Source organism: Podarcis muralis, chromosome 4, assembly GCF_964188315.1.
Source record: "Podarcis muralis chromosome 4, rPodMur119.hap1.1, whole genome shotgun sequence".
NCBI lineage: Eukaryota > Metazoa > Chordata > Lepidosauria > Squamata > Lacertidae > Podarcis > Podarcis muralis.
Genome location: NC_135658.1, coordinates 118,906 through 144,255, shown reverse-complemented (window position 1 = coordinate 144,255; position 25,350 = coordinate 118,906). Strand labels below are relative to the sequence as shown.

At 55.5% G+C, this 25,350-nt stretch overlaps 1 protein-coding gene across 4 annotated transcripts in view; it reads right to left on the bottom strand.

Annotated features, from left to right (window-relative positions):
- The window catches only part of DCHS1 (dachsous cadherin-related 1), a 35,273-nt gene extending 19,991 nt beyond the window's left edge, over window positions 1–15,282 (bottom strand). Inside the window, exons 1-2 of one of the 4 annotated variants that reach the window (XM_028725438.2) lie at window positions 15,063–15,282; window positions 11,276–13,105 (exon numbers count right to left, since the gene is read on the bottom strand). In XM_028725438.2, the coding sequence (XP_028581271.2) occupies window positions 11,276–13,009 (1,734 nt within the window). In that variant the 5' untranslated portion in view covers window positions 13,010–13,105; window positions 15,063–15,282. Of the gene's footprint in view, window positions 1–11,275; window positions 13,106–13,861; window positions 14,015–14,152; window positions 14,333–14,637; window positions 14,835–15,062 lie in introns of those variants that run through there. The other 3 variants (XM_077926789.1, XM_077926790.1, XM_077926791.1) reach the window with 3 other exon arrangements.
- Between the last annotated feature and the right edge of the window lie 10,068 nt (window positions 15,283–25,350).

The following is a 25,350-nucleotide window of genomic DNA, read 5'->3' as shown; positions in this document are numbered from 1 at the left end:
AGCAGGGCCAGGGCGGGAGAGTGCTAGAGTTCTGTCTAGTCCTGTTACATGGGATCAATTCCAATCTGTTACCTCCGAGGATGTGGACAGGCTGCTTGGACAAGTGAAACCGACCACCTGTCTCCTTGATCCTTGCCCATCCTGGCTGATAAAAGCGAGCCGGGAAGGGCTGGGCGATGGGCTCTGCAGGGTGGTGAATGCTTCCCTCTATGAGGGAGCCTTCCCAGACCCCCTGAAAGAGGCGGTCATTAGACCGCTTCTTAAAAAAACATCTTTAGACCCAGCCAATTTGGCTAACTATCGCCCAGTCTCAAATTTACCATTCTTGGGCAAGGTGATTGAGCGGGTGGTTGCCAGACAACTCCAAGCACGCCTGGAGGATGCGGACCATTTGGATCCCTTCCAATCGGGATTCAGGCCTCACCATGGGAAATGCCTTGGTCGCGCTGGTCGATGATCTTCGGCGGGCTAGGGACAAAGGTGAGAGCTGCTTCCTAGTTCTGCTGGATGTCTCAGCGGCCTTTGACACCATCGACCACGACATCCTTCTGGACCGTCTAGAGGGACTGGGAGCTGGGGGCACTGTCATACAGTGGTTCCGCTCCTTCCTCCTGGGCCGTGTCCAGAAAGTGGTGGGGGGGATGAGTGTTCAGACCCCTGGGCTCTCACTTGTGGGGTGCCTCAGGGTTCCGTCCTCTCCCCCATGCTTTTCAATATCTACATGCTGCCGCTGGGAGAGATCATCAGGGGGTTTGGGCTGGGTGTTCATCAGTATGCAGATGACACCCAGCTCTACCTCTCCTTTAAATCAGAACCAGTGAAGGCGGTGAAGGTCCTGTGTGAGTGCCTGGAGGCGGTTGGAGGATGGATGGCGGCTAACAGATTGAGGTTGAATCCTGACAAGACAGAAGTACTGTTTTGGGGGGACAGGGGGTGGGCGGGTGTGGGGGATTCCCTGGTCCTGAATGGGGTAACTGTGCCCCTGAAGGACCAGGTGCGCAGCCTGGGAGTCATTTTGGACTCACAGCTGTCCATGAAGGCGCAGGTAAATTCTGTGTCCAGGGCAGCTGTCTACCAGCTCCATCTGGTACGCAGGCTAAGACCCTACCTGCCCGCGGACTGTCTCGCCAGAGTGGTGCATGCTCTAGTTATCTCCTGCTTGGACTACTGCCATGCGCTCTACATGGGGCTACCTTTGAAGGTGATCCGGAAACTGCAATTAATCCAGAATGCGGCAGCTAGACTGGTGACTGGGAGTGGCCGCCGGGACCACATAACACTGCATTGGCTCCCAGGACGTTTCCGAGCACAATTCAAAGTATTGGTGCTGACCTTAAAACCCTAAACGGCCTCGGTCCTGTATACCTGAAGGAGCGTCTCCACCCCCATCGTTCAGCCCGGACACTGAGGTCCAGTGCTGAGGGCCTTCTGGCGGTTCCCTCATTGCGAGAAGTGAGGTTACAAGGAACCAGACAGAGGGCCTTCTCGGTAGTGGCGCCCGCCCTGTGGAACGCCCCCCCCCCCCTCAGATGTCAAAGAGATAAACAACTACCTGATATTCAGAAGACTTCTTAAGGCAGCCCTGTTCAGGGAAGTTTTTAATATGTAACGCTGTACTGTTTTTAACACGTGATTGGGAGCCGCCCAGAGTGGCTGGGGAAACTCAGCCAGATGGGCGGGGTATAAATAATAAATTATTATTATTATATATTATTATTATTATGCTGAGGTTGGTGACCAAAGCTGATAAAGGGCCTGTAAACTAAGCCTTGTGAGGAATGGTTGAGGGAGTTGGGGATGTTTTGCCTGGAAAAGAGGAGTCTGAGAGGGAATCTAAAGGGCTGTCACATGGAAGATGGAGTAAGCATGTTTCTCCTGCTCCAGAGGGAATAACCTGAACCCGTGGCTTCAAGTTACAAGAAAGGAGATTCTGACTAAACATCAGGAAGAACTTTCTGACAGGAAAAGCTGTTCAACAGTGGGATGGTCTCCCTCGGGAGGTTGTGGACTCTCCTTCATTAAATGGTTTTAAGCAGAGGTTGGGGTAGCCATCTGTCCTGAATACTTTAGTTGAGATTCCTGCATTGCGAAGGGTTGGCCTAGATGCCCCTCCTAGGACAATGGCTGTCAGCACATGGACTTCTTGGGAAAGACACCATGAGGAACCACAAACATTATTTACAATGCCAGATCATAGGATCAGAGCCCTACTCTAACCCATAGGGAACATAATAATAATGATAATATTGTTGATTAATGTTGGCTTGCTCTAATTAGAAGGGAATCCCAGAGGCAGCATGTGCTTCTTGGTTGGGGTTCTCCCTCTATTGCTAAAACCAGCCCCCATTTCCTCCCCCCTCTTGAAAACACACCCTAGACCTGCTTGCAAGGCGGGGGGGGGGGGGCTCCTTTCCCAGAGGACAGACTCTTCCGCAAGCCCTGAGGGGGGTGAGGCTGTGGGGAATGACAAAGATGTGCCTGGGGAGGGGGGAGACCCACCCAGACCAGCAAGCCTGAGATGCCGGCATTCTGCGGCTCCCTCCCCTCCCCTCCCCAGCCAGGACAGCAGCTCTTTCGGCTCCTTCCCAGTGTTCCTGAGGGAAAGAGCTCTGTGGGTGGTGGAGGCGGGAGGGAGGTTTGCCATGTGGCCCCACAGACCAGCAAACAGCCCAGCCCCCCAACCAGCCAGCTACACTCTGGGGGTTTATATGCTGTAGATCATTTTAATGATGCAGCTGCAGTGGGGAATTTTTATCAGACAGGCAGGGTGCATTTATTAATAATAATCCCATCTGTCAGAGATGCCTTAGCGGGGATTCCTGCATGCAGGGGGCTGGACTAGATGGCCCTTGGCTGGGTCCCTTCCAACTCTACTATTCTATGATTCTATAACTACCCCTTCCCACTCCCCCCCCAAAAAAACCCCAATAGAGAGGAGGCCCCAATACTCTCATGACAGCTTGGCCAGGGAGGTGCAAGCAGCGCATGGAGCTGGTCAGGCGTGTGAAGCCCCCACCCCCACCCCTCGGGTCCTGTGACCCATAAGGTGATGCCCACCATTGAGCACACTTCACGGGGAGACGCTGAGTGTGCGCGAAGCATCCTTGCTCACAGCGGCAGAGGAGGCTTCCCCACACATCGCTCAGCTGACCTGCGACGGGATCTCCTGACACTTCGCTTTTTAATAAAATGCAGCTGGAAACAAACAGCTTCCTGTGGTATTTTCAGGGGTGGGGTGGGATTTAGACTGGAAAACAGTGCAAAGAGTTAACCTGCCCCCTCCCAAAATGCAGGAAACCCAAGCTGGCCGCCACCTCCACCGCTCAGCTGCATGTCATCCGAAAGCAGAGAAAAGCTCTCCTTTGGCTCTGAGATTCTCAGGAGCTCCTCTTCCATCCTGCCTCCTGCGAATCCTCAGCCCCAGGTGCTACAGGATGGGGGGGGGTGGCAGGGGGTGTGCAGCAGCCCCCACATGGAGCATTTCCTGCCTGCCAGGCCCCCTTCCTCAGCCACAGCCGTACAATCACACACCCAGAGCACCAGGCGGGGACATTGAGGATCCTGCTCTTTGCACTGGAAGCCCCACTGCTGGGGGACAGCTGTGAGGGGCTGCGCTGGAGCATGGCCGGCTGGGGAGGGGACTGCACTTCCTGGCACAGCCTGTCACTGCATAATGGAGCAGCCGCCCATCCGCAAGGGGCTCATGTTTCAGAGCAAAGTGCTGACGCCACATCCCGCCTTCCCAAGGCGGCCACAGCAGCACTCAGCATCCTGGGACTGTCAGGGCCACCCACAACCCTGGCAGAGACCAGAGGCGGCTATGTCACACACACACACTGCCTCCCTCCATCCTGAGGATGGTCTCCTCAGCTCCTCCCGCCTTTTGCTCATCCACACAGTCATTCATTTAGGCCCAGAGAGTGATGGGCAAGGCACCGTGAGGGAGGCTATGATGCTGACAAGGCAGGGATTTGAACCCAGCACCTCCCTGCCACAAAACTTTGATGACTCTTCAATGGGCATGGCAGGACTGCAGGGAGCAGCACCCTCCTCAGAGCCCCTCTGGGTGATCAGGAGGGGGAGATCCCCTCCTCCTCAGTTCATGCCTTCAGGGCACTTGCAATGGTGGAGGGCAGCCGTCTCTGAGGTTTGGTTCCAGGCAGGAAAGAGGGGTGCCTGTTCTCCGCACCCCTCTCAGGCAGGGACCCGGCCTTTTTGCAGGCTGCTCCCCTCACTGCCCATCCAAGCCCAGCCCAGCTCCCAGGCCCCGGATGGCAGGCTGCCCAGGAGGCCTCGCTCTGCAGATGTTTGCAAAGCCGCAGTTCCACATCTGGCTTTGGTTCAGGCCCAGGAACGAGGGGAGCCGTGGCGCCAGTGTGGTCAGCGATCCCACGCACACTCCCGGCTAGGCGCACTGCGCAGCTGCCCTCCCCACCCTGGCACAGTTGCTGAGCGGCTAAAAGTGGTGAAGGAGCAGCCAGCTGGGCTATTTCAGGAAATGAGGGCTCCCGGCTCCCGGCCGGCCTCCAGGGTCAGCTGGGGAGCGGCTGGCCTGCACGGGCTGGGTCAGAAGAGCGGGCCCTGTGGGTAGCTGTTGACAGCAGCAGCGGCCGCCAGCCATGCGTGGCCAGCAGCAACACTTCCCAGAGGCTCCCTGCAGCTGCATCAAGCCAGAGTCCTTCAGCTCTTGCGCTCGCAGCCAGGGCTAAGCAGGGGGAGACTGGAGGCCAGGGCCCAGAGGCCCCACGGTCAGTTCCGCTGAGCCCCAAATCTGCCTGGGCAGTCACAGCTGTGCTGTAGACCAACAGGGCATCCGAGGCCACCTTCAGGCAGGCCCAGCTTGGCATCGGCAGGGAGGAGAGTGAGGGGGCTCACCAGCAGCCCAAGTGCCATGCCGGGGGGGGGGGGTGAATCCTGACTCCTCCCATGGCTCTGGGTACACAGAGAGAGCTCAGAAGGCACCCATGGCACAGGGGCCTGTTGCATCACACACCCAACCCTCTTCCAAGGACAGCCCCCTCCCTGGCATAGCCTACATTCAAAAGCATGCCCTGGCCACGAGATCAGACCCACCTCAGTCCAGCCTGGTTCCCACAGTGGCCAACCAGTGTCCTGAAAGGACAAAGGCCAGAAACAAGCAGGACACCCCCCCCCCCCGTTGCCACCGCGATTCCTGGCAGCATGGCTAGTAGCCAGGATTAGCCTTGCCCTCCATGATACACAATGGGAGGCGCCATCACTTAAGCGCAGCAGGGAGCCCAGCCACTGGGGGCACAGCACCACTAGACACCAGCTGGATGGAGCCAGGCAAGCAGCCTGGCTCTCGCAGGAAGTTCCATGGCTTGATGCCCACAGTGAGGACGCCAGATCCTGGGCACGAGTCAGAAAGAGTAGAAACTGGTCTGGAGGATCCACTGGGTGAGAAAGGGCAGGACAGGCCCCAGGTGCAAATGCCCAGAATGACATGGAGTCGCTGCCACTCAGATGGTGCCACATGCAGGAATTCAGGTGTGGCCCGCCTGTGCAGAGCCAACGCACAGCCACATTTTCTCTGCCCAAGCAGCTCAAGAGGGGACAAAGGAGGATGCGAGTTTGAATTACATTAAGGTGGGGGCTGCACATCTCCCTCCCACGGCACAAGCAGGATCCCTTGAGAAGCAGAATTCACGAGGACACGTGGCCACAGGGCGGAGGAATGGCTGTAGTCACCTTTGCATAACTGACCAGTTTCTACGCACATTACACACCCTTCTCCATCCTCCATCCAGGGAATCCAAGAATCACAGAAGTGTAGAGTTGGAAGGGACCCTGAGGGTCATTTAGTCCAGCCCCCTGTAATGCAGAGATCATTTGCACAATGTGGGGCACAACCCACGACCCTGAGATTAAAAGTCTCATGGTCCACCAACTATCTGAGCTATCACCAAGAGATGTTGTCAGAGATCAAGGACATATCCCAGCCAGGCAAAAAACACCCAGGGTGCAAAGGAGGGCCAGGGAGGGGAGGTGGGGGGCCGGGGGGGGGGGGTTCACAGGGCCACAGACTTTCTGACAGTAAGAGCAGTTCAACCCTTGGGAGGTTGTGGACTCTCTTGCATTGGGGGGTTTTAAGCAGAGCCTGGGTGGCCCTCTGCCATGGGTGCTTTAGCTGATGCATTTCAGGGGGTTGGTATGGATGACCCTAGGGGGTCCCTTCCAACCCTTTCAATATTTGGAGAGTGGCTGGGGAAACCCAGCCAGATGGGCGGGGTATAAATAATAAATAATCATTATTATTATTATTATTATCATCATACAATTCTATGATTCTATTAAAGCCCTTGTTTTCTCTTTGCAGCTGCATATTTCCTGTTTCTATGAACAAGCAGCAGAAACTGGTTCTTCTGCACTTCTTCCCTTTTTCAAACTAGCCTTGGTGGGTGACAAGAGGATGTGCAAATGATAAATGGGGGGGGGGGTGGAAGAAGCATGTGGGGGGCAGAGAGAGAGGAAGGGGGAGGGGTGCTAGTTGCAGATTTTAAAAAAAAGATATGCCCATAAAGAGCAGTTGTTGCCAACAGGCTAGGACAGAGGCCCCCACCCCACCCCAGTGCTCTATTGAGCCCCCAACCCCACATACTACGCACCCAGAGACCCTCCCCCACAAACCTGTGGCCCCCCTGAAGCACAGTGTTTGACATGCCCGCTGAGCATCTTTTCTGTGTTGTGTGAAATCTGTGCCTGTGCCCCCTCCCCAAGCCAGAAGCAAACACCCTCCAGGCACCGCCAAGGCCACCATGGGGGGGGGGGGCAGAGCTGTGCTAAACCTGAACCTTAACTTTGCTTCCCCAGGAGGCCCACTGCCCCATCTGCTGCTGGGGAGCGGGCATGCTCATGTCATTGGAGGGAGAGGGGATGTCCTAACAGGGCTTGTCTTTCATCTTACAGTGATGCCCACCATCAAATGTTTTGCTGTTTAAATTCTTTTCTAATAAATATTCCTGTTGTTGCAGGAATTTATGCATAGGTTGGGGGGGTTGCCCCTCCAGCAGATATCATGCACATGCAGCCCACTACCAAAATCAGCACAATCACTTTTGTGATTTGTCCCCACAAAACACTTCTTCACAGTTTCTTCCTATCTGTTCAAAGGGCCTTTGCTGTACAATACCAAATGTAAGAATTCACTGATCAATGTATCTATGTACTGGCTCACTGGGAAAACTTCAGAAATTCATATAGGCATGTGAAGGGGAAAAGAGAGGACCCAAATAATTATCGCCCAGTCAGTCTGACATCAATACCAGGGAAGATTCTGGAGCAGATCATTAAGCAAACAGTCTGTGAGCACCTGGAAAGGAATGCTGTGATCACCAATAGTCAGCATGGATTTCTGAAAAATAAGTCATGTCAGACTAACCTGATCTCATTTTTTGACAGAATTACAAGCCCGGTAGATGAAGGGAACGCAGTGGATGTAGTCTACCTTGATTTCAGCAAGGCATTCAACAAGGTGCCCCATGATATTCTTGTAAAGAAGCTGGTAAAATGCGGTCTTGACTATGCTACCACTCAGTGGATTTGTAACTGGCTGACTGACCGAACCCAAAGGGTGCTCATCAATGGTTCCTCTTCATCCTGGAGAAGAGTGACTAGTGGGGTGCCACAGGGTTCTGTCTTGGGCCCGGTCTTATTCAACATCTTTATCAACGACTTGAATGATGGACTCAAGGACATCCTGATCAAATTTGCAGATGACACCAAAGTGGGAGGGGTGGCTAACACCCCAGAGGACAGGATCACACTTCAAAACGACCTTGACAGATTAGAGAACTGGGCCAAAACAAACAAGATGAACTTTAACAGGGAGAAATGTAAAGTATTGCACTTGGGCAAAAAAAATGAGAGGCACAAATACAAGATGGGTGACACCTGGCTTGAGAGCAGCACATGTGAAAAGAATCTAGGAGTCTTGGTTGACCACAAACTTGACATGAGCCAACAGTGTGACGTGGCAGCTAAAAAAGCCAATGCAATTCTGGGCTGCATCAATAGGAGTATAGCATCTAGATCAAGGGAAGTAATAGTGCCACTGTATTCTGCTCTGGTCAGACCTCACCTGGAGTACTGTGTCCAGTTCTGGGCACCACAGTTTAAGAAGGACACTGACAAACTGGAACGTGTCCAGAGGAGGGCAACCAAAATGGTCAAAGGCCTGGAAACGATGCCTTATGAGGAACGGCTAAGGGAGCTGGGCATGTTTAGCCTGGAGAAGAGGAGGTTAAGGGGTGATATGATAGCCATGTTCAAATATATAAAAGGATGTCATATAGAGGAGGGAGAAAGGTTGTTTTCTGCTGCTCCAGAGAAGCGGACACGGAGCAATGGATCCAAACTACAAGAAAGAAGATTCCGCCTAAACATTAGGAAGAACTTCCTGACAGTAAGAGCTGTTCGACAGTGGAATTTGCTGCCAAGGAGTGTGGTGGAGTCTCCGTCTTTGGAGGTCTTTAAGCAGAGGCTTGACAACCATATGTCAGGAGTGCTCTGATGGTGTTTCCTGCTTGGCAGGGGGTTGGACTTGATGGCCCTTGTGGTCTCTTCCAACTCTATGATTCTATGATTCTATGTAAGCTCAGCTACTCAGCAGCCCCTCTGCCTGAGTGATAATCCCTGGCATCCTGATACCTGAGTGCCAGACAGGTAGCCGTTCCAGAAATAACAAACCCAGAGGAAGACAAAAGGATGTGATTAACTTGGCTGGGAAACAGGGAAATGTAAATATCTTTTTTATTACACTTGATGGGTGTTTGGTGGAGGGCAAGGAGAACCATGGGGCAGGGTCCAGGATGCTCAGATTACTGCCACCAGACCTCCACTTTCATGATGTAACCATGATGTATTAGTGATGGAGTTTGGGGGGCTGTAACATGGGGATTAGCAGCTACCGGTAATAAAAGTTTGGGGCTTCCATCTTGTGGTAGGTGGGAGTCCTGTTGCGACAGTCTTCAATAAAGACCAAGCCGACTGGTTGCTGTTTTGCTCTACTATTCCTGGCTGGTGTCCTTGTTTTTTGTCCAAGGGAGCCTCAGATTTCTCCATTAACACTGTTGTGTTTTAAATACACATGTATTAAAAACATTTTAAATATGCTTATATAAATTAAAAATATATATCTGAAGGAAGCATTTGCCCCCTTTCCTGAGCTATTGTGCAGCTTCCCAGTTCAAAGAATATGAAAGGGAAGGAACAATGTCTGCAGATCCAGCTCCTCTTGCTCAGCAAACCTCCCCATAAGTGGCGATGGAGTCTGGGGCTGCCGCAGTTGCACAACCGTGGGGGAAACTGGGGTTTGCTCAGCCAGAAAGTCCCTCGAATAACACAGATGTCAGCAGCATAAGGAAACTCTCAAGGAGAAAGCAGCAGCCAGCCAATGGGAACAGCCATTTCAGAGGTCTGCAGCTCCGAAAAGGACGAGCTCAGAGGCCAGAGCTATGAGCTTCTCAGGCAAGGAAAGGAAACCGGGGCAAGGCAAGAGACAGATCAAGATGCAAGGTACATTCCAGAGCCCAGAGAGCTGAAGGGAAAATGTGTAGGAAGCTAGAGGAAGGAAACCCCCCTGACAGGTTTTGCACTGGGCTCCTTCGGGAGGAAGTTGGGGATATGAACTGAATAAAATAAATCACAATATATAAAATAAATCTGGATGAAATATAAAACCCGGAAAAAGTCAGTCCATCCTGGGTTTTCCTTAGTGCATCAACAAATCCACTGACTGGGGCTCCAGTCTCCAGCTCTCCTCATCCTTACCCACGGCCATCCTGGCTCTTGGGAGGTACAGCCCCACAATATCTGGAGGGCCCGACAGGTCCACACCCCTTCTTCAAACCAAGCGCATGGCAACACTGCTGGTGCCCCCAAAGTCAGAGGCACGGGCAGAGCTTGGCTCTGATGCTCCCCACCCCATCCTGCCCTCCTTGGGCTGCAAGGGAGAGGGCCTTTGCCTCCTCTTGGCCAGCTGCCTGCTGCCCCCCCCCCCGCACTCCAGATACTCAGCTGCTGTCATGAGGAGTGGTGGGTGGGTGGAGGGATGCCTTGTTACAGAGGAGCAGGATTCTGTTCCACGAAGCTAAGCTGGCATCGCCTGAGGCACCTCAAGGCAGCTGAGCCCCCGAAAGGATCCCAGGAGGACCCAAATTGCAATGGGGTTCTTCCAAGGCTAAAGAGACCCAACCTGGCGACAGCCAGAGGGTATGACTGATGGACCCTGGCAGATCTGCTCTGGCAATCTCCTGGCCTGGCCCATAAAATGGGGTTGGGTCTTTGGCCCATCTACTGCTGCACTGCCTCCCGCGAGGGAAAGAGGCTGCTAGGGGCCTTGCAGTGGAGCTCACTCTCTCCTCCATGGCGGATTCTGTGGACTCAGCCTGGAGCTTTCTGTATCCATCTAGTGAGGCTATTCCTGTCCAAGGTTTCTGCAATGGACTGTGGAATGGAGAAGAGCAGGAAGCAGGAGCTCATCAGCTGCAGGCTGCTTCTCCTTCAAGGAGGAGAAGGGCTTCACTCAGCAGACTGCTGGGGCTTATGCAAGCGTGAGGCTTCCTTGTCCCGCCCTGGGACTTTGGCCTCTGCCCCAGTCTGTGTCCCCCAACATGCCAAGGAAAGGATTCTTTTCCTCTTGATCCAGTCCCTTCTTCTTGAGCACACAGGACGGGCAGAGAGAGGGGAATGGCCCTAAGACAGGAAGTGGGAAGGTAGGACTGACCCTTCCTTGGTGTGGCAGCCCTTCAAGATAGGGAGGCATGTGGGGCTAGAAGGGACCTGCTATTCTAGGAACAGCCTAGCCTCCCACCTTCCAAGTCAGACCAGAGGTCCACCTGGCGTAGTTCCGTCTACAGTGGGATTTCAGACAGGACTCTCTCTTCCAGCCCTACCTAGAGCTGCCACTGGGATTAAACCTGGGACCCTTCACAAATGGGATTAAACCTGGGCCCTTCACAAATGAGCTGCCATTACCAGCCGAGGTTGTCCCCTTCCAACAATCTGCAGAGCTGCTGAGACTCTTGGCCAGTTGGACTTGAGGTGCTCATTCCCCACCCTAGTCAAGGACTCCAGCCCACCCCCATATGCACCCCGCCCCCTCCAGATCTGTCTTTCTCGGGAGCCACGGACAAGCACAGGGCACATCAACCTGGGCCAGGTACCAGAGGGAGAGGCTGCTTGTACTGCTGCCACTTTGGCTGCTCCTGCAGCATCACCCCCTCCTGGCCAGGTTCCTCCCCAACCCCTCGCTCACCTGGAGGAAGCAGGTGCCAGGAGGGACGTTCTCCCTCAGGGAGACATTGTAGAAGTTGCTTTCGAAGAGGGGCTCATTGTCGTTGACATCCTGCAAGGTCACGTGAACCACAGCGGTCGAAGAGAGGGGAGGCTTGCCCCTATCCGTGGCCACCACAGTCAGCTGGGGCTGAGCATCAACCTCATAATCCAGAGAAGAGGCCGTCGTGACGATGCCTGTGGCAGGATCGATGGCAAACCAGTGGGAATGGGTGTGGTGGGTGTGCAGGATGCTGTAGCGAACCTCCCCATTGGGGCCCTGGTCTTTGTCGCGAGCCGTCACCTGCAGCACGAAGCTGCCGGGGTAAACCACCTCGGGGACGCTCTGCTCATACTCCTGGGTGTCAAAGAGGGGCGGGTTGTCATTGACGTCTGTCACCTGGAGCACAAATGCTGACTCAGCCCGCAGGGGGGGCGTTCCTGCATCCGTGGCTGTCACCCGCAACTCGTAGGAGTCCCGTTCCTCCCTGTCCAGCATTTGGTCCACGCAGATCAAGTAGATGATGTTGTCTTTGGTGGTGAGGGCGAACTTGCCCTCGCCACCCTCCAGGGAGACGTTGACATTGGCGTACTCTCCGTAGTCAGGGTCTGAGACGGAGATGCGGGCCACAAACTGCCCGGGCTGGGCGCCTTCTGAGATGCGAGGAGAGCCATCCTCACTGAGGAAGATGATGGTCATCGTGGGCTGGTTGTCGTTGTAGTCTCGCACCTGGATGGTGACGAAGGCTGTGGAGACTTCGGGGTGCACCGCCCGGTCTCGCGCCTGCACCACCAGCTCGTGCACCTTCCGCAACTCATAGTCCAAGCCCTTGTTGAGCTTGATGACTCCAGTGGTGGCATCGATTGTGAAGTACTGCTCCGGGTCGCTCTGCCGGCGGTTGATCTCGTACACCACGGCACCATTGTCCCCTTCGTCAGCGTCCAGGGCAAAGACCCGCATGATGCTGCTGCCGGGCTGGAGGTTCTCTGGGATGAGGGTGTGGTAGCGACTCTGGTTGAAGGCTGGCGCGTTGTCGTTGACATCCTGGACAGACACATCCAAGGTCATCTGGGAGCTCCGGGGGGGAGATCCGCCATCATAGGCCTCCAGAAAGAGGGTGTAGCTGGGCCGCGTCTCCCGGTCCAACATGCTGCTCACCACCAGCTCCGGCTGGAGGACCCCATTGGGCCCACGGCGCATTTCCAGGCGGAAAGCCTGCCCCACATTTCCCCCTTTGATGGCGTACCCCTGGGTGTTGAGCAAGCCACTGTCGGCGTCAAAGGCTGGCTCTAGGGGGAAGCGGCTGCCCAGGGGGGTGTGCTCTGGGATCTGGAGGGAGCTGCGCTGCTTGGGGAAGGTGGGCGCGTGGTCATTGATGTCGTTGACCTGGACATTGACCTCCACCGTGGTACCTTCAGGGGTGACCGCAATGAAGCTGTAGTGGTCTCGGCTCTCGTGGTCCAGCACCCTGGCAGCCTTGATGATGCCAGTATTCTCATCAATTTCTAGGTCTGTAGCCACCCCGCTGCCCTCCTGGGCAGAGATGAAGTACATGTAAGTCGTGGTGCCAGGGGGCAGGCCTGCACTGATGTCCCCAATGATGGTGCCAGCCGGCTGCTCCTCATCAATCTGCAGGTCTAGGGTGCCCAGGACTGCTGAGCCCTGCCCAAGGGCAGCCAGCACCCCCAGCAGCAGCAGCAGAATGACCCAGGCCATGTCTAGCTGCTCCCTGAAGCCTTTCCGAAGGAAGCTGGTGAGGGTTGGGAGGCCCTCGAAAGGCCGGCCTCTGTCTGCTGAGCAAGCGCCTTAATCCTGCAAGGAATGCACAAGAGAAAGCAAGTCTGAAGGGGAAGAACAGGCGAGGAGACAGTGAGGGAAGCATGCCAGTTACGGGACCCCCACCTGTCTTTGTGGCCAAGGGGGGAAATCAGACCCCAGAGCAGGGGGACAGTGGTGGGTGCTGCAGGAAAGGTGAAAGGGGCTGTTCCTGACACCCCTGACAGACCCCCCAAAATCGTTTCCAGCACCCTCAAATGCCCAGGACCCCTTCCCCTCTGGCAAGACAGGCTGGTAGGGGTGGGTCTTGCTGGCTAGAACAGGGGCTGAGGAGGGGGCAGACCAGAGGACAGGGGTTGGGGGACAGGTGTGGCTCCAGGTCGGTCGCAGCAGAGGCAGGGCTGAGGAGCCCCCCTTCCCTCCCTGCTCTTCCCAAGAGGGCTTCAGGGGAGCAGGAGCTCCTCAGCCGCTCTTTCCGTAGCAAAAGACGGTGGCGCTACCCGTGCCCCCAGCTCTTCCTGCCCCGGGCACAGCCGTCGCAAGAAGGACGCCCCGGTCAGGAGGGCCCCTGGGGCCACCCCACCTGCCTGCCATCGGAGACCGGGACAGACAAAGGCGGCGGGCAGGCGGGCGGGCGGGAGGAGGAGGAGAAGCGGGGAAGAAAGGGAGGAAGGGAAGAAAGAAGAAGAAAGCGCGAGCTGGCCACGGCCCGCCTTTGTCTCCGCCGCTGCCGTCGCGGCTGCTCCCCGCCCCGCTCGCTCGCTCGCTGCCTGGCTGGCTCCCCCCGCCTGCCTTTGTCTCTCCGGCTCCTTGGCTCCGGCTCCTCCGGCTCCTTGGCTGCAGCCCCACCGCTCGCTCCGCCTCGCTGTAGCGGCTCCTCACTGCAGGGTGGGGTGGGGGTTGGGGGGCCGGGCTGGCTCCAGTCCCGCGGGCGGCGCGGGTGCTCCGAGCGGGAGCGGGTCAGCCCTTCCTCGGGCGGGGGGGGGGGGGCAGGGGGGGAGTCCCGCGGCGGCGGGGGGGAGCCCCGCAGGCACGGCCAGGATTCGGGCTCCGCCAGGAAGCAGCGACAGCCTGAGCTCATACTTGGCCGCGCTTGAAAGCGTCGCCGCCGCTGCCGCTCGTCGGGGCCCCGCGATGGCACTCGGGGCTCCCCGGGATGGACGGTGGGGCCCCGCGCCGCCCGCGCCCTGCTGCAGGGGGAAGCCGGTCAGCAAAGCCGTCTTCTTCCTGGGCTGACGCCCCGTCCACTCCCGAGCTTCGTCGGCGGCGTCGGACCCCGGCCGGCCCGCGGTGGAGGAGCGACCCCGCCCCCTCGGAAAGGTCTCCCCAGCGGGGCAAGGGGGGGGCTGCGGCTGCAGGGAAAGGCTGCGACTCTGCTCCCACGCCCAGAAGCCCTTGGGCAGCGCGCGTCCCAGACCCAGCGGGGGGGGGGGGTGCCCGGGCTACGTGCCCGAGGCGAGGAGTAGCGGGAAGGCAAGCAGGGCCAGCCGGCTTGGGGGGGGGGGGTCCCTGGACCTCTGCTCTCCTTTCCCCAGGACACATGTGAATCTCGCCCCGCGCGCGCACACCTTGAGGGGCCGCCCCATAGCCCTCGGGGGTCCCGTCGTGTCCATGGCTTTGGGGGCTCAGCACCAGGAGGCGCGGAGTCGCCCCAGCGCCGCAGCTGCTTCCAATTTGCCCAGCGCCGAGCGCGGGGGGAGCCGGGCGGGCGAGGCGGGTCCAGTCCCGGCCTGTGAAACGTGAGCCCGACGCCCCCCCTCCCCTCGCGGAGCCCCCGACTCGGCTGCCGCCCCCTCCCTCGCCGGGCAAACCCGGGAGGGGCTGCTCCGGCCCTTTCGCCGCTCTTTGGGGTGCTGGGCACGCGGGGCGGGCCAGGTGGGGGGGCAGGTTTCGCCGTTTCGCGGCGAGGTCCCGCCCATCTCCTCCCCCGCCCGCGCTCCTACTCTGCTCGCGGGACAAAGCGGGGAGGGGGCGCAGCGCTCCGGCCACCTACGTGCATCCTCTCTCCTGGCCATCCGCCTGTCCGCCTGGCGCTCCGGCCGCGGGTGGGGGGCTGGCCTGCCTCGGGCGGCAGAGACCCCCGCGCCAGGCGCCGAAGGAGGAGAAGTGGGAGGCGAGGGCGACGAGGGCTCCGCGCTCGGCTGGGCTGGAGGATGGAGCGAGCCGAGGCTTCGCTGAAACCCGAGCCGCGCCGTCTGGCCCGCCCGCTCCTGCCCGGCCCCGCTTGCGCCGCGGCCCTGCGCGCCCCCCTCTCCGCGCGCGCCCCGGCAGCCCCCCCCCCCCCAAAGGAGCGAGCCTGGGCGGGGGCTGCGCCTGCTCCGGAGCCGCGATGCGCTCGGCCGAAAGGAAGACCCTCCGCGCGGGGAGAAGGAAGGCGGCACTCGGCACAGGCTCAGAGGCTTCTTTCTGCGCCGGGTCGTGGCAGCCTCGGTTGGTGCGGCGGCTGGCGGGGGCTGAGCGCCCCAGCCTCCGCTCAGTTACAAACCGTAGTGCAACAATCGTGACCTTTTCACTGATGAATGAATGCGATCGACAATGCCTGAAACGGCTCGTGATGCAAGCAAGGATTCAGAGGGGGAATCCGCTCCCCTCCCCCTCTAGATCTCTCTTGTTCTGTTGTAGGTCACCTTCTTCTCGCCGTCGCCACGATTTTTGCTGGACGAGATTAATTTTGTTCACGGACTTTGTTTCCCGTCCTTTCTATTCTGTCCCGTCTTCCGCCCCAGGAGGAGCTTCCGGCTGCAAGGCGGCTTACAAAAGGCGATCCCCTGTAACAGCAGCCAGGCGCCACAGAGATGCCTCGCTGGAGAGAGCGCGTGGGTCACACGCCCCATTCTTCCTTCCCCTTCGGTCCTAGGGCTCTTCCTTCTCTCCCCTGCGAGGCTGCCGGGCTGTGGGCTCCCCGTCCGCTTGCAGGTCTTTGCAAGGAGGCTGAGGAAGCAGCCCAGCGGCTTGCAACCCCCCCACCCCCCACCCCCGTTCAGCCTTGCCGGCCTGGGCAGGGACCACACCTGGAAGCACCAGCCCTCACTTGCAAGGGAGCCTGCTGAGAGGCACTTGAGCCTCTTCTTCAGCATGGCCATCCATGCTGGCATTCACCCCCAGCAGAGAGACTGGGCCTGCTCTTCTGCAGCCTCTGCTCCTGCAACCTGCTTTGGGGTTCTTGCTCAAGAGGCAGATGAAGGGCAGCACCACTGGTTCCGCTGCACGGGGTGCTGAGCCTGGGGTGCCACGGGGCATCTCAGCTATGGCATAGTGAAATGAGCAGGACAGAAGGCGAGGGGCGGGGATGCTCCCCACAGGCCACCACTGAAATTGGAAAGACTAAAATCTGCCCTGTTGGGGTGAGCAGCAATGTGGACACATTTCCTGATAACACACCCTTCCTGCTGGAAGACAGTCTGCCTGGGTCAGGATGCTTCTGGGCAAAGGCCTGGCTAGCAACATGGAGGCTTCACTTTAGAAAAAATAGGGGTGGAAGAGTCCATCCATGAGGCACCGAAAGTGTCTAACCAAGTCCCCCCTTCTGTTCTGGCTGCATAGGGAGCTTTCCTTGGGTTTGACCCCCATGTCCACTGGGGACAGAGTCAGGGGAACTGGTGAAGCTCTTTTGGAACTATTTTTGGCTCAGAGAGGTGGATCCTCCGGCAACAAGAATATAGATAGATAATTCAGTTGGCATACTGTACTTGGACTTTTGACGAAGTCCCTCACCAAAGACTCCTGAGTCAGCTTAGCAGTCAAGGAAGAAGAGGAGAGGACCTCTTGAGGATCAGGAATTGGGAGACAATAGAGGAGTGTGCCATTGGGAGGGAAGTCAAAATGATTACAGTGCCTGCTGTGATGCAGGAGAGACATGTTTTGTTGCAGCTGGGGCAAATCTATAGTGTGTACACATTTGGAATACACCTCAAAAAGGATATTGTAGAATTGAAAATGGTTCAGAAAAGGGCTATCAGAATGATCCAGGGGATGGAGTGATTTACCTATGAGGAAATGGGCTTTGGGGACTTTTTGGTTTAGAGAAAAGGCATGTAAGAGGTTACATGATAATTTTATAAAATTATGCATGTCCTGGAGAAAGTGGGCCCCATTTTTCTCCCTTTCTCCTAATGCTAGAACTCCTGGGCATCCAATGAAACAGCACGTTGGAAGATTCAGGACAGATAAAGTACTTCTTCACACAGCACCTACGGAACTCTCTCCCACAGGAGGCACTGATGGCCCCCAACTTGGGCGACTTTAGTAGAGGCTTAGACCAATTCACGGAGGATAAGGCCATCAATGGCTCTGCTTTGCCTGAATGGTTGGTTGGAGGCAGCATGCTTTGTAAGAGGAGCTGCTGGCAATCGCAGGAAGAGAGAAGGGCTTCTTCCCAGGCGGGCATCTGGTTGGCTGCTGTGAGAATAGAATGCTGGACTAGGGGCCCAGTAGGGCTTTCCTTATGCTCTTACCCTCTGACTATTAATCCTGCCCCAGACTGGAGAAAAATAATGCCTCCTTCCTCTTATTCCTTCCGACTCAGACTCCAGTTGGGATTTAGAATAGGCTTATCCGTGGCTGCCAGACCCTCAGACAGCCTTGCTACTGCCTCTCATCCCACCTGTCAAGTCTGACCTCAGCTGTGCACTGCACACAGTCTTGGGGAGACCCAAGAGGGTTATTGGGTTTTCAGTTTTATTTTGAATATGTATTTTGTGGTTTTATATTTTGATTTTATTCTGTGAACCACCCCGAAGCCTCCAGGTATAGGGCAGCATATAAATTAAATAAATAAATGATGATTATGATGATTCTGGCAAGTTCCCCACTGAGCTGAGTCCTGCAGGTGGCTGCTGCTGCCCACTTTACACAACTGGCAACAGGGAGAGTATGTTGTTGGCAGATGGAGAGGGTGTGTGCAAGGGGAGAGTGAGCTGCCTGAGCCCAGGCCACTGCAGCAGCTACCGGGAGCTGAGAAAACACCACAAACAAGGTTGAGAGGATTCTGTAGAGAGATTTGGAGGAGTCCACAAGATCAGAAGCACTTGGTATGCCCCACAGGCCTCCGCTGGCTCCAGACCATTTCTGCTGGGGGCGACTCATTCGCTGTGTTGACATAATATATGGTCTCTTTGCCTCTTTGCATGATGTTTTGATTAAAATATTAGTGCTGGGCTATCTTGGTGTAGCACATTATTGGGCAGTCACCCAATAGTCAGGGCAAACCAGCCGACACTTCCCAATGAATAGGGAGTTTGTGAAGGTCCCAAGAGGGTCCTCTTTTGTGCTGAATGTCAGGGAGATAAACAATGTGTGTGAACATTTTTAATGAAACCAGGCAGCTTTGTTCAGAGTAGAGGGCTGGTGGGTGAGCTGTGATTGTCAGTCTCCATGGCTACAAAGTTAAATCTAAAAACTGGTGGGGGGGCCACTTGTGAGATTGCCCCCCTCCAAAAAAATGTGAGGTGCTGCTATTCTTGAAAAACCCATCCTCTGGCTGGATTCTGGGCTTAGGTTTCAGCTGAGCTGGCCTTTAGAGAATTAATTGCAAGCAGCTCTGTCCATAAATCCTCAGAGTATTTTTCTTTATTAACACTCTGGGGTTTTGAATGTGAAATAAAATGTAATGTTTGTTGAAAGGGGACTTTGTTTTTAAACCAAATGCAGCTGCCTTGAAAGCAGAGCTCTCTGCTGCCTGTTTCCAAAATGGAGTTCAGCCTGAGATCATCATCCCTTCTACCACTTCCCACATTGCCTATGTTTCCTTGAGTGCAGATTTCTGGACTGAAACCATCTATTCCACAAGAGACAAGAACCAACAGCAGAAGACTCCCACCAGCTGTCCTGCAAACTGTGCTGCAGGCACAGCTCAGAGCAGTCGGCTTCCCGGCTCTCTTGGCGAAGGTGGCAGAGCCGCCAGAGCTGCCCTTTCAAAGGTCCATGCAGGAGGGCAGAATGAGCAGGGACCACTTGGTGGGCAGGAACTAATGCCTCCTTAGGGGGGCACGTATCCCTCCTTCGCCTTCCAGTTCTCCATGGCAAATGCCCCACCCCTGCCTCTTTTTTGTGAGGAAAATTCTCTATTGATGTTTTCTTCTGAAAACCACAAAATACATAGAAACAAAACAACAAATGCAAACCTAAGTCAGAAAGTCCATCCCTGCCCCCAGTCAGCCTGCCAAACTGAAAGTAGACCCAGTGGAGGGACTGGTGAAGTTTCATTTGCAGAGAATTGGTGGGTGGAGATTAGGGTTTAGCCTCCCCCCCCCCACCTGTAAGCATGGGCTTCCTGCTTCCTCATCTCCATGTTATGTGAACAAAATAAGACTTGGAAACACATCTGCTGTGCTCCCCTCTCCTTCCCCACCAGCCTGGAGTTTTTGGAGTGCAGAAAAGGAGCAGAGAATTTTCAGTGAAGTTCCTGACATTTGTAGCAACCCTGGAAAGGGCTTTGAGCTCTGCGTCATGGAGTCCAAATGAAAGCAGATGCTCAAAACCTAAAATAGATGACTATACACAAAACAGATGTCGGGCCAAACCAGTATCTTCATTACCAAACACGATACAACACAGACTCTAAATGTAAAAATAGTTTGAGGAGACCCTGTGATACACCTTCACTCAGTTCTAGCATCACTCCTTCCTCAATCCAGAGAAACCAAACTGAAAGGTCACCCCGCCCCATTTCAGTTGTAAAGTGGAGCAAGAGCAAAGATACCCCCCCTTTTCCACGAGACCCATCAGAGGAAGCCAAACGCCAGGAGTCTGAGACACATCTGCAGCTGACGCTTCAGTGTGCTGGGGATACACTCTGGACACTTCATGTGTATGGCAGAAACAATGTTTTATTTTTCATAATGTACACTGCCTTGATATAGAATCATAGAATTGTAGTGTTGGAAGTAACCCCAGGGGTCATCTAGTCCAACCCCCTGCAATGCACAGCCAAGAAACCCCTGACAGATGGCCATCTGACCTCTGTTTAAAAACTTCTATGAAATTGTTGCTGTTATTCCAATAGCTCATTTATAAAAGTATTTCTATATTGCCATATCATAAAATATGAGGTTCCAGGAGGTGTGCCGTTTTCCAGTTGCAAAGATTCACAATGTGTCAGAGAAGTTGCCCAATGGGACAGCTCAGTCAGTAGAGCATGAGTCATGGGTCTCCTTGGGCAAAAAGATTCCTGCATTGCAGGGGCTGGACTAGATCATCCTTGTGGTCCCTTCAAACTGTTTCATTCTGTGCTTCATGAGAAGCCCACTCACCACAACCCCTTCCTTCGGATTCATGTGGGTACAAAGGAGACTGCCAGACAGTCTTTGAGGGATTGCAAAGGACTGGGAAGCTCTGGGCAGGAAGCTGAAGGGCCTTGGGGCACAGGTGGTCTTTTCATCACTCCTTCCTGCTGAAGGTCATGACCCAGGAAGAGGGAAACCACTGGCTGTGCGTGGTGTCCTCAGGAAAGCTTTGGATTCTTGGGCCATGGTTACTTCTTTGAGGAAGGACTAAACATCAGGAAGACCTTTCTGATGGTATGAGCTGTTCAACAGTGGAGCGGACTCCCTCGGAAGGTGGTGGACTCTCCTTGGTTGGAGTTTTTTAAGCAGAGATTGGATGGCCAGCCATCAGGGGCTCTTTAGCTGCAGTGCTCGACACTCCCTGGGGTGCCAGGCGCATTTTGCTACTGGCATGGGTCCAATTGTGGCTATGTGGAGATTTCTGGGTACCGAGTAGACAACTGACATCTCCACCAAGCCAGCTGACGCATGTGCAGCAAAAGCTGTGTGTCTTGTGCTTCTGTGCAGCTGCGCAAATTATGGACCCCTTGCTGGGCATCTTAGTCCTCCATCATCACATCAAGGAAAGTAAGTGCGGAGATATTCGGCTGTGCTGCAGCCTTTCCACAGCCACTCAGATGGAACTCACAGACCACAGTCTAAAAACCTCTGCCTTAGTCCATAGTTAAAGACCTTTTCCATTTCCACTGTGTGTGTTTCTTCTTCTGGCACAAGTGAATTCTTGTAAGAACAAGCTACAATCAAGCAATGTAGTGGAGATCATAAAACCACAGAATCGTAGCATTGGAAGAGAACTCAAATGTCATCTAGTCCAACCCTCTGGCGAATAGACATTCTGTTGTGGCGACTGTAACCTAGATTTAAGCTGCTATTTAGTGCCTAGCGCGCGCGTGCACACACACACACACACACACACACACATATATATATAGGGGTTGGACTAGATGACCCTTAGGGTTCCTTCCAACTCTACTATTGTAGGATTCTACCTTCTGCGGTTGTACAACCTGGCTAAGAGGATACCAAGTGAGCCGTGTGTGTGTGTGTGTTTTCCTGGCAGAGGAAGGCCTTGAGAAAGCCCCCTGGCCTGAGCTGCCCTCCTTTAAAGCAGGAGGAAGCTTCCTCTCTAACACAGGAAATGTCTATACTGAGCTACTGGAAAAGCAACAACAACTTCATAGACTCATAGAATTGTAGAGCTGGAAGAGACCCAGGGTCCACTGGTCTTGCAGGAATCTCTTGCAATGAAGGAATCATAGTTGAAGCACCCAGAGTCACACTGCACCCACTTTTTCTGCAGGTCCATAATATGCTTCTCCTCCTCCTCCTCCAGTGCAGAGGAAGTGTCCAGTTCTGGGCACCCCAGTGTAAGGAGGATATTGACAAGCTGGGAGGTGTGCAAAGGAGGGTGATGATGAAGGGCCTGAAAACCAAGCCTTCTGAGGAAGGGTTGAGAGAGTGGGGCATTGTCAGCCGGGAAAAGAGGTTCTACCAGCCTGCGATGAAAGGGACTTGATCCTGTCCTGTCCCCACTTGCAAACAGCCCTGAGCATCTTCTGGTTTCGGTTGGTGCCAATAGCGTGACGACCCGGCCGTGGGCTTTGCGTGGGCCTCCTCCCCTCCTCTCCACCTCCCGCCTTAGAGATGCGCCGGCTCTCCGGCCTCCGGGAGGAGGGAGCCGTCCGCGCCCTTTCCTGCCTCTCCGTCTCGCCGCCGAGAGGAAGCCCGAGGGGGCGGCGGCCTTCCGATCGCCTCCCGAAAAGGGAGTCTGCCCGAAGCGCCGCCGGGAGAGCCGGGCATCTTTCTCGGCTCCCTCTCGGGGCGACGGGGCGGGGGGCGCCGAGCCGCGGGAGCCGCGGGCAGGAGGGCGCGCGCGCCCGTGAGAGTGAGGAGGCGGAGGCGCGCGCGGGAGGCTCCTTCCCGCTTCGGCGGCGGGGCCGCGCTCTCCTCCTCTGGCGGGCGGAGGTCGCGCAGGGCCGGGAAAGGGGGAAGGATGGAAACGTGCCTCTCGCCCGCCCGCCCTCCCGCGGCCCGAAGCAGGAGCCCGAGGGCGCGGAAGCAGCCCGGCCGGAGCCCGGCCCGTCTCTCGGCAGCAGCGCCAGCCGACGCCGCCGGCCAGGGCAATGCCAGGGTCCTCGGTGCCTCTTCAAGCCCCGGTTGGGCGACGGGCGGAAGAAGAGGCTGCAGCCGAGCGGGGTCCGAGGAGCCGCCCGGAGGACGCGAGGAAAACGGGAGCCGCCGCTGCCGCGCTCTCATCCCAACAGGCGGAATGACGGAGCAAGAAATAGTTCATTCGGTACTAGAGAATGAGACTCTCAAGCTCAGGGTCGTGGGTCCGAGCTCCACTCTGGGCAACAGATTCCTGCATCGCCGCGGGTTGGACTAGATGACCCTCCTGGTCCCTTTAACTCTACAATTCTGCATCCAAATTCTGCATGCCTGTTCACCCTCGAACATGAAGGTGCCAAAATTGCACCAACAGCTAGCAGCCAGGAGGACCATGCTCTACCTGCAGCGTCTGGCGCATTATGCCTCTGGAGAGCAGCTGCTGGGAATCACCCGAGGGCAGAGCCCTGTTGCAGTCATGTTCAGCGTGCCAGCTTCCCATCGGGCATCAGGGTGGGCACTGTGAGAACAGGCTGCCACACTAAATGGGCCAAAGTTTCCTGGGCCTAAGCAGTTCAGGGCTTTGTAAATACAAGAAGAACCTTGAACATGGCTCCATAGTGAGTGTGCCCACTTACAAGTGCAGCTGTTTGATCAATGGTGGCACATGTTCTTGAGCAGAAGCTCCCGTAATCAGTCTGGCTGCTGCATTCTGCACTGGCCAGAGCTTCCGAACCAGACCCAAGGGCAGCTCCACGTAGAGCACATTGCAGTAATCCACCCTTGAGGTTACCGACACATGATCTGCAGCAGTCAGGCTCTCCCTGTCCAGGAACAGCCAGAGCTGGTCAAAGGCTTCTCTGGTGACAAAGTGCCTGCAAGTGACACACTTGCTCCTTCAGAGGGAGGGCCACCCCATCCATGGACTCGATGGCCCTTGTGGTCTATTCCAACTCTATGATTCTGTGATCCAGAACTGGTAACCTGCCTGCCTCTGGAACATGGGAACCACCTGCCCCAAGGGCCTGTCTTCCGAGGCCCTCATCCAGTCCACCACTGCATTCAGACACTGATCCAGAGCTTTCATTGCCTCTCCTGCTTCAGATGCCATGGAGAAGAAGAGCAGCAGACCTGTAATACCTTGCCTCAAAATACCACATGGCTGCTCCCAGCGGCTTCATAAAGATCAGGGCGGTCCAACGTCACCCAGTGGGCTGCAAGAGCACTTTGACATGGGATCCGAGTGCTGCACACTGCCTTGCATGTGAGAGAGCAAGGCCAAAATCTGGCACACAGCACTCCTGGTCAGGCTTTCCCATTCCCAAAGCCCAGTGCCTCGCTGACCTGGTTTTGGGAAGGCAGCATGAGGGCTGATGGGTGCAGTGTCAAATGTTGCTGAGGGCTGCCCAAAAAGGCCTTGAGGGCCGCATGTTCAACCACCCTCGTATAGGTCCTAATTAGCATTAACAGTTAGAACTGGATATGGAACAACTGATTGGTTCAAAATTGGGAAAGGAGTACGACAAGGCTGCATTTTGTCTCCCTGCTTATTTAATTTATATGCAGAATACATCATGCGAAAGGCTGGGCTGGATGAATCCCAAGCTGGAATTAAGATTGCCGGAAGAAATATCAACAACCTCAGATATGCAGATGACACAACCTTGATGGCAGAAAGTGAGGAGGAATTAAAGAACCTTTTAATGAGGGTGAAAGAGGAAAGCGCAAAATATGGTCTGAAGCTCAACATCAAAATAACGAAGATCATGGCCACTGGTCCCATCACCTCCTGGCAAATAGAAGGGGAAGAAATGGAGGCAGTGAGAGATTTTACTTTCTTGGGCTCCATGATCACTGCAGATGGTGACAGCAGCCACGAAATTAAAAGACGCCTGCTTCTTGGGAGAAGGGCAATGACAGGCCTAGACAGCATCTTGAGAAGTAGAGACATCACCTTGCCAACAAAGGTCCGTATAGTTAAAGCCATGGTTTTCCCAGTAGTGATGTATGGAAGTGAGAGCTGGACCATCAAGAAGGCTGATCGCCGAAGAATTGATGCTTTTGAATTATGGTGCTGGAGAAGACTCTTGAGAGTCCCATGGACTGCAAGAAGATCAAACGCATCCATTCTTAAGGAAATCAGCCCTGAGTGCTCGCTGGAAGGACAGATCGTGAAGCTGAGGCTCCAGTACTTTGGCCACCTCATGAGAAGAGAAGACTCCCTGGAAAAGACCCTGATGCTGGGAAAGATGGAGGGCACAAGGAGAAGGGGGCGACAGAGGACGAGATGGTTGGATAGTGTTTTTGAGGTTACCAGCATGAGTTTGACCAAACTGCGGGAGGTAGTGGAGGACAGAGGTGCCTGGCGTGCTCTGGTCTATGGGGTCACGAAGAGTCGGACACGACTAAACGACTAAACAACAACAACAACATGTCGGTTGTTGGGTGGCATGCATCTGTCTCTGGAGACAGTGCAGGAGTGTGCCTTCAGGGTGAAGTCAAACCGCTGGAGTTACAGTGCCTGCTGTGGCTGTAAAGACTGATACAGGAGAGGCCTCTTTTGTTGCATCTGGGGCAGATGAAGGCGTCCGGTTGTGCTGCTGCAGATGCACCAGGGCGGTTCTTCTCTCTGCGCTCCTTCCAGCGGTGGCTTCTCCTCTGGGCACTGCTGGGGAAGCAGGACCTCACTGTCAGGAGAGGATAGTGCCCTGCAGAAACCCGCAGCCCAGGTGCCAGGGGGCTGAGCAGCTGCAAAGGGAACCCGCAACACTGCGCCTGCCCTCCCTCCCACCGCCGTCCCGTCAGGCCCGGGTGGGACTACAACTCCCATCATCCCTGGCCTTGCTAGCGAGGGGTGATGGGAGTCGTAGTTCAACACCTGCAGCCGCCCCC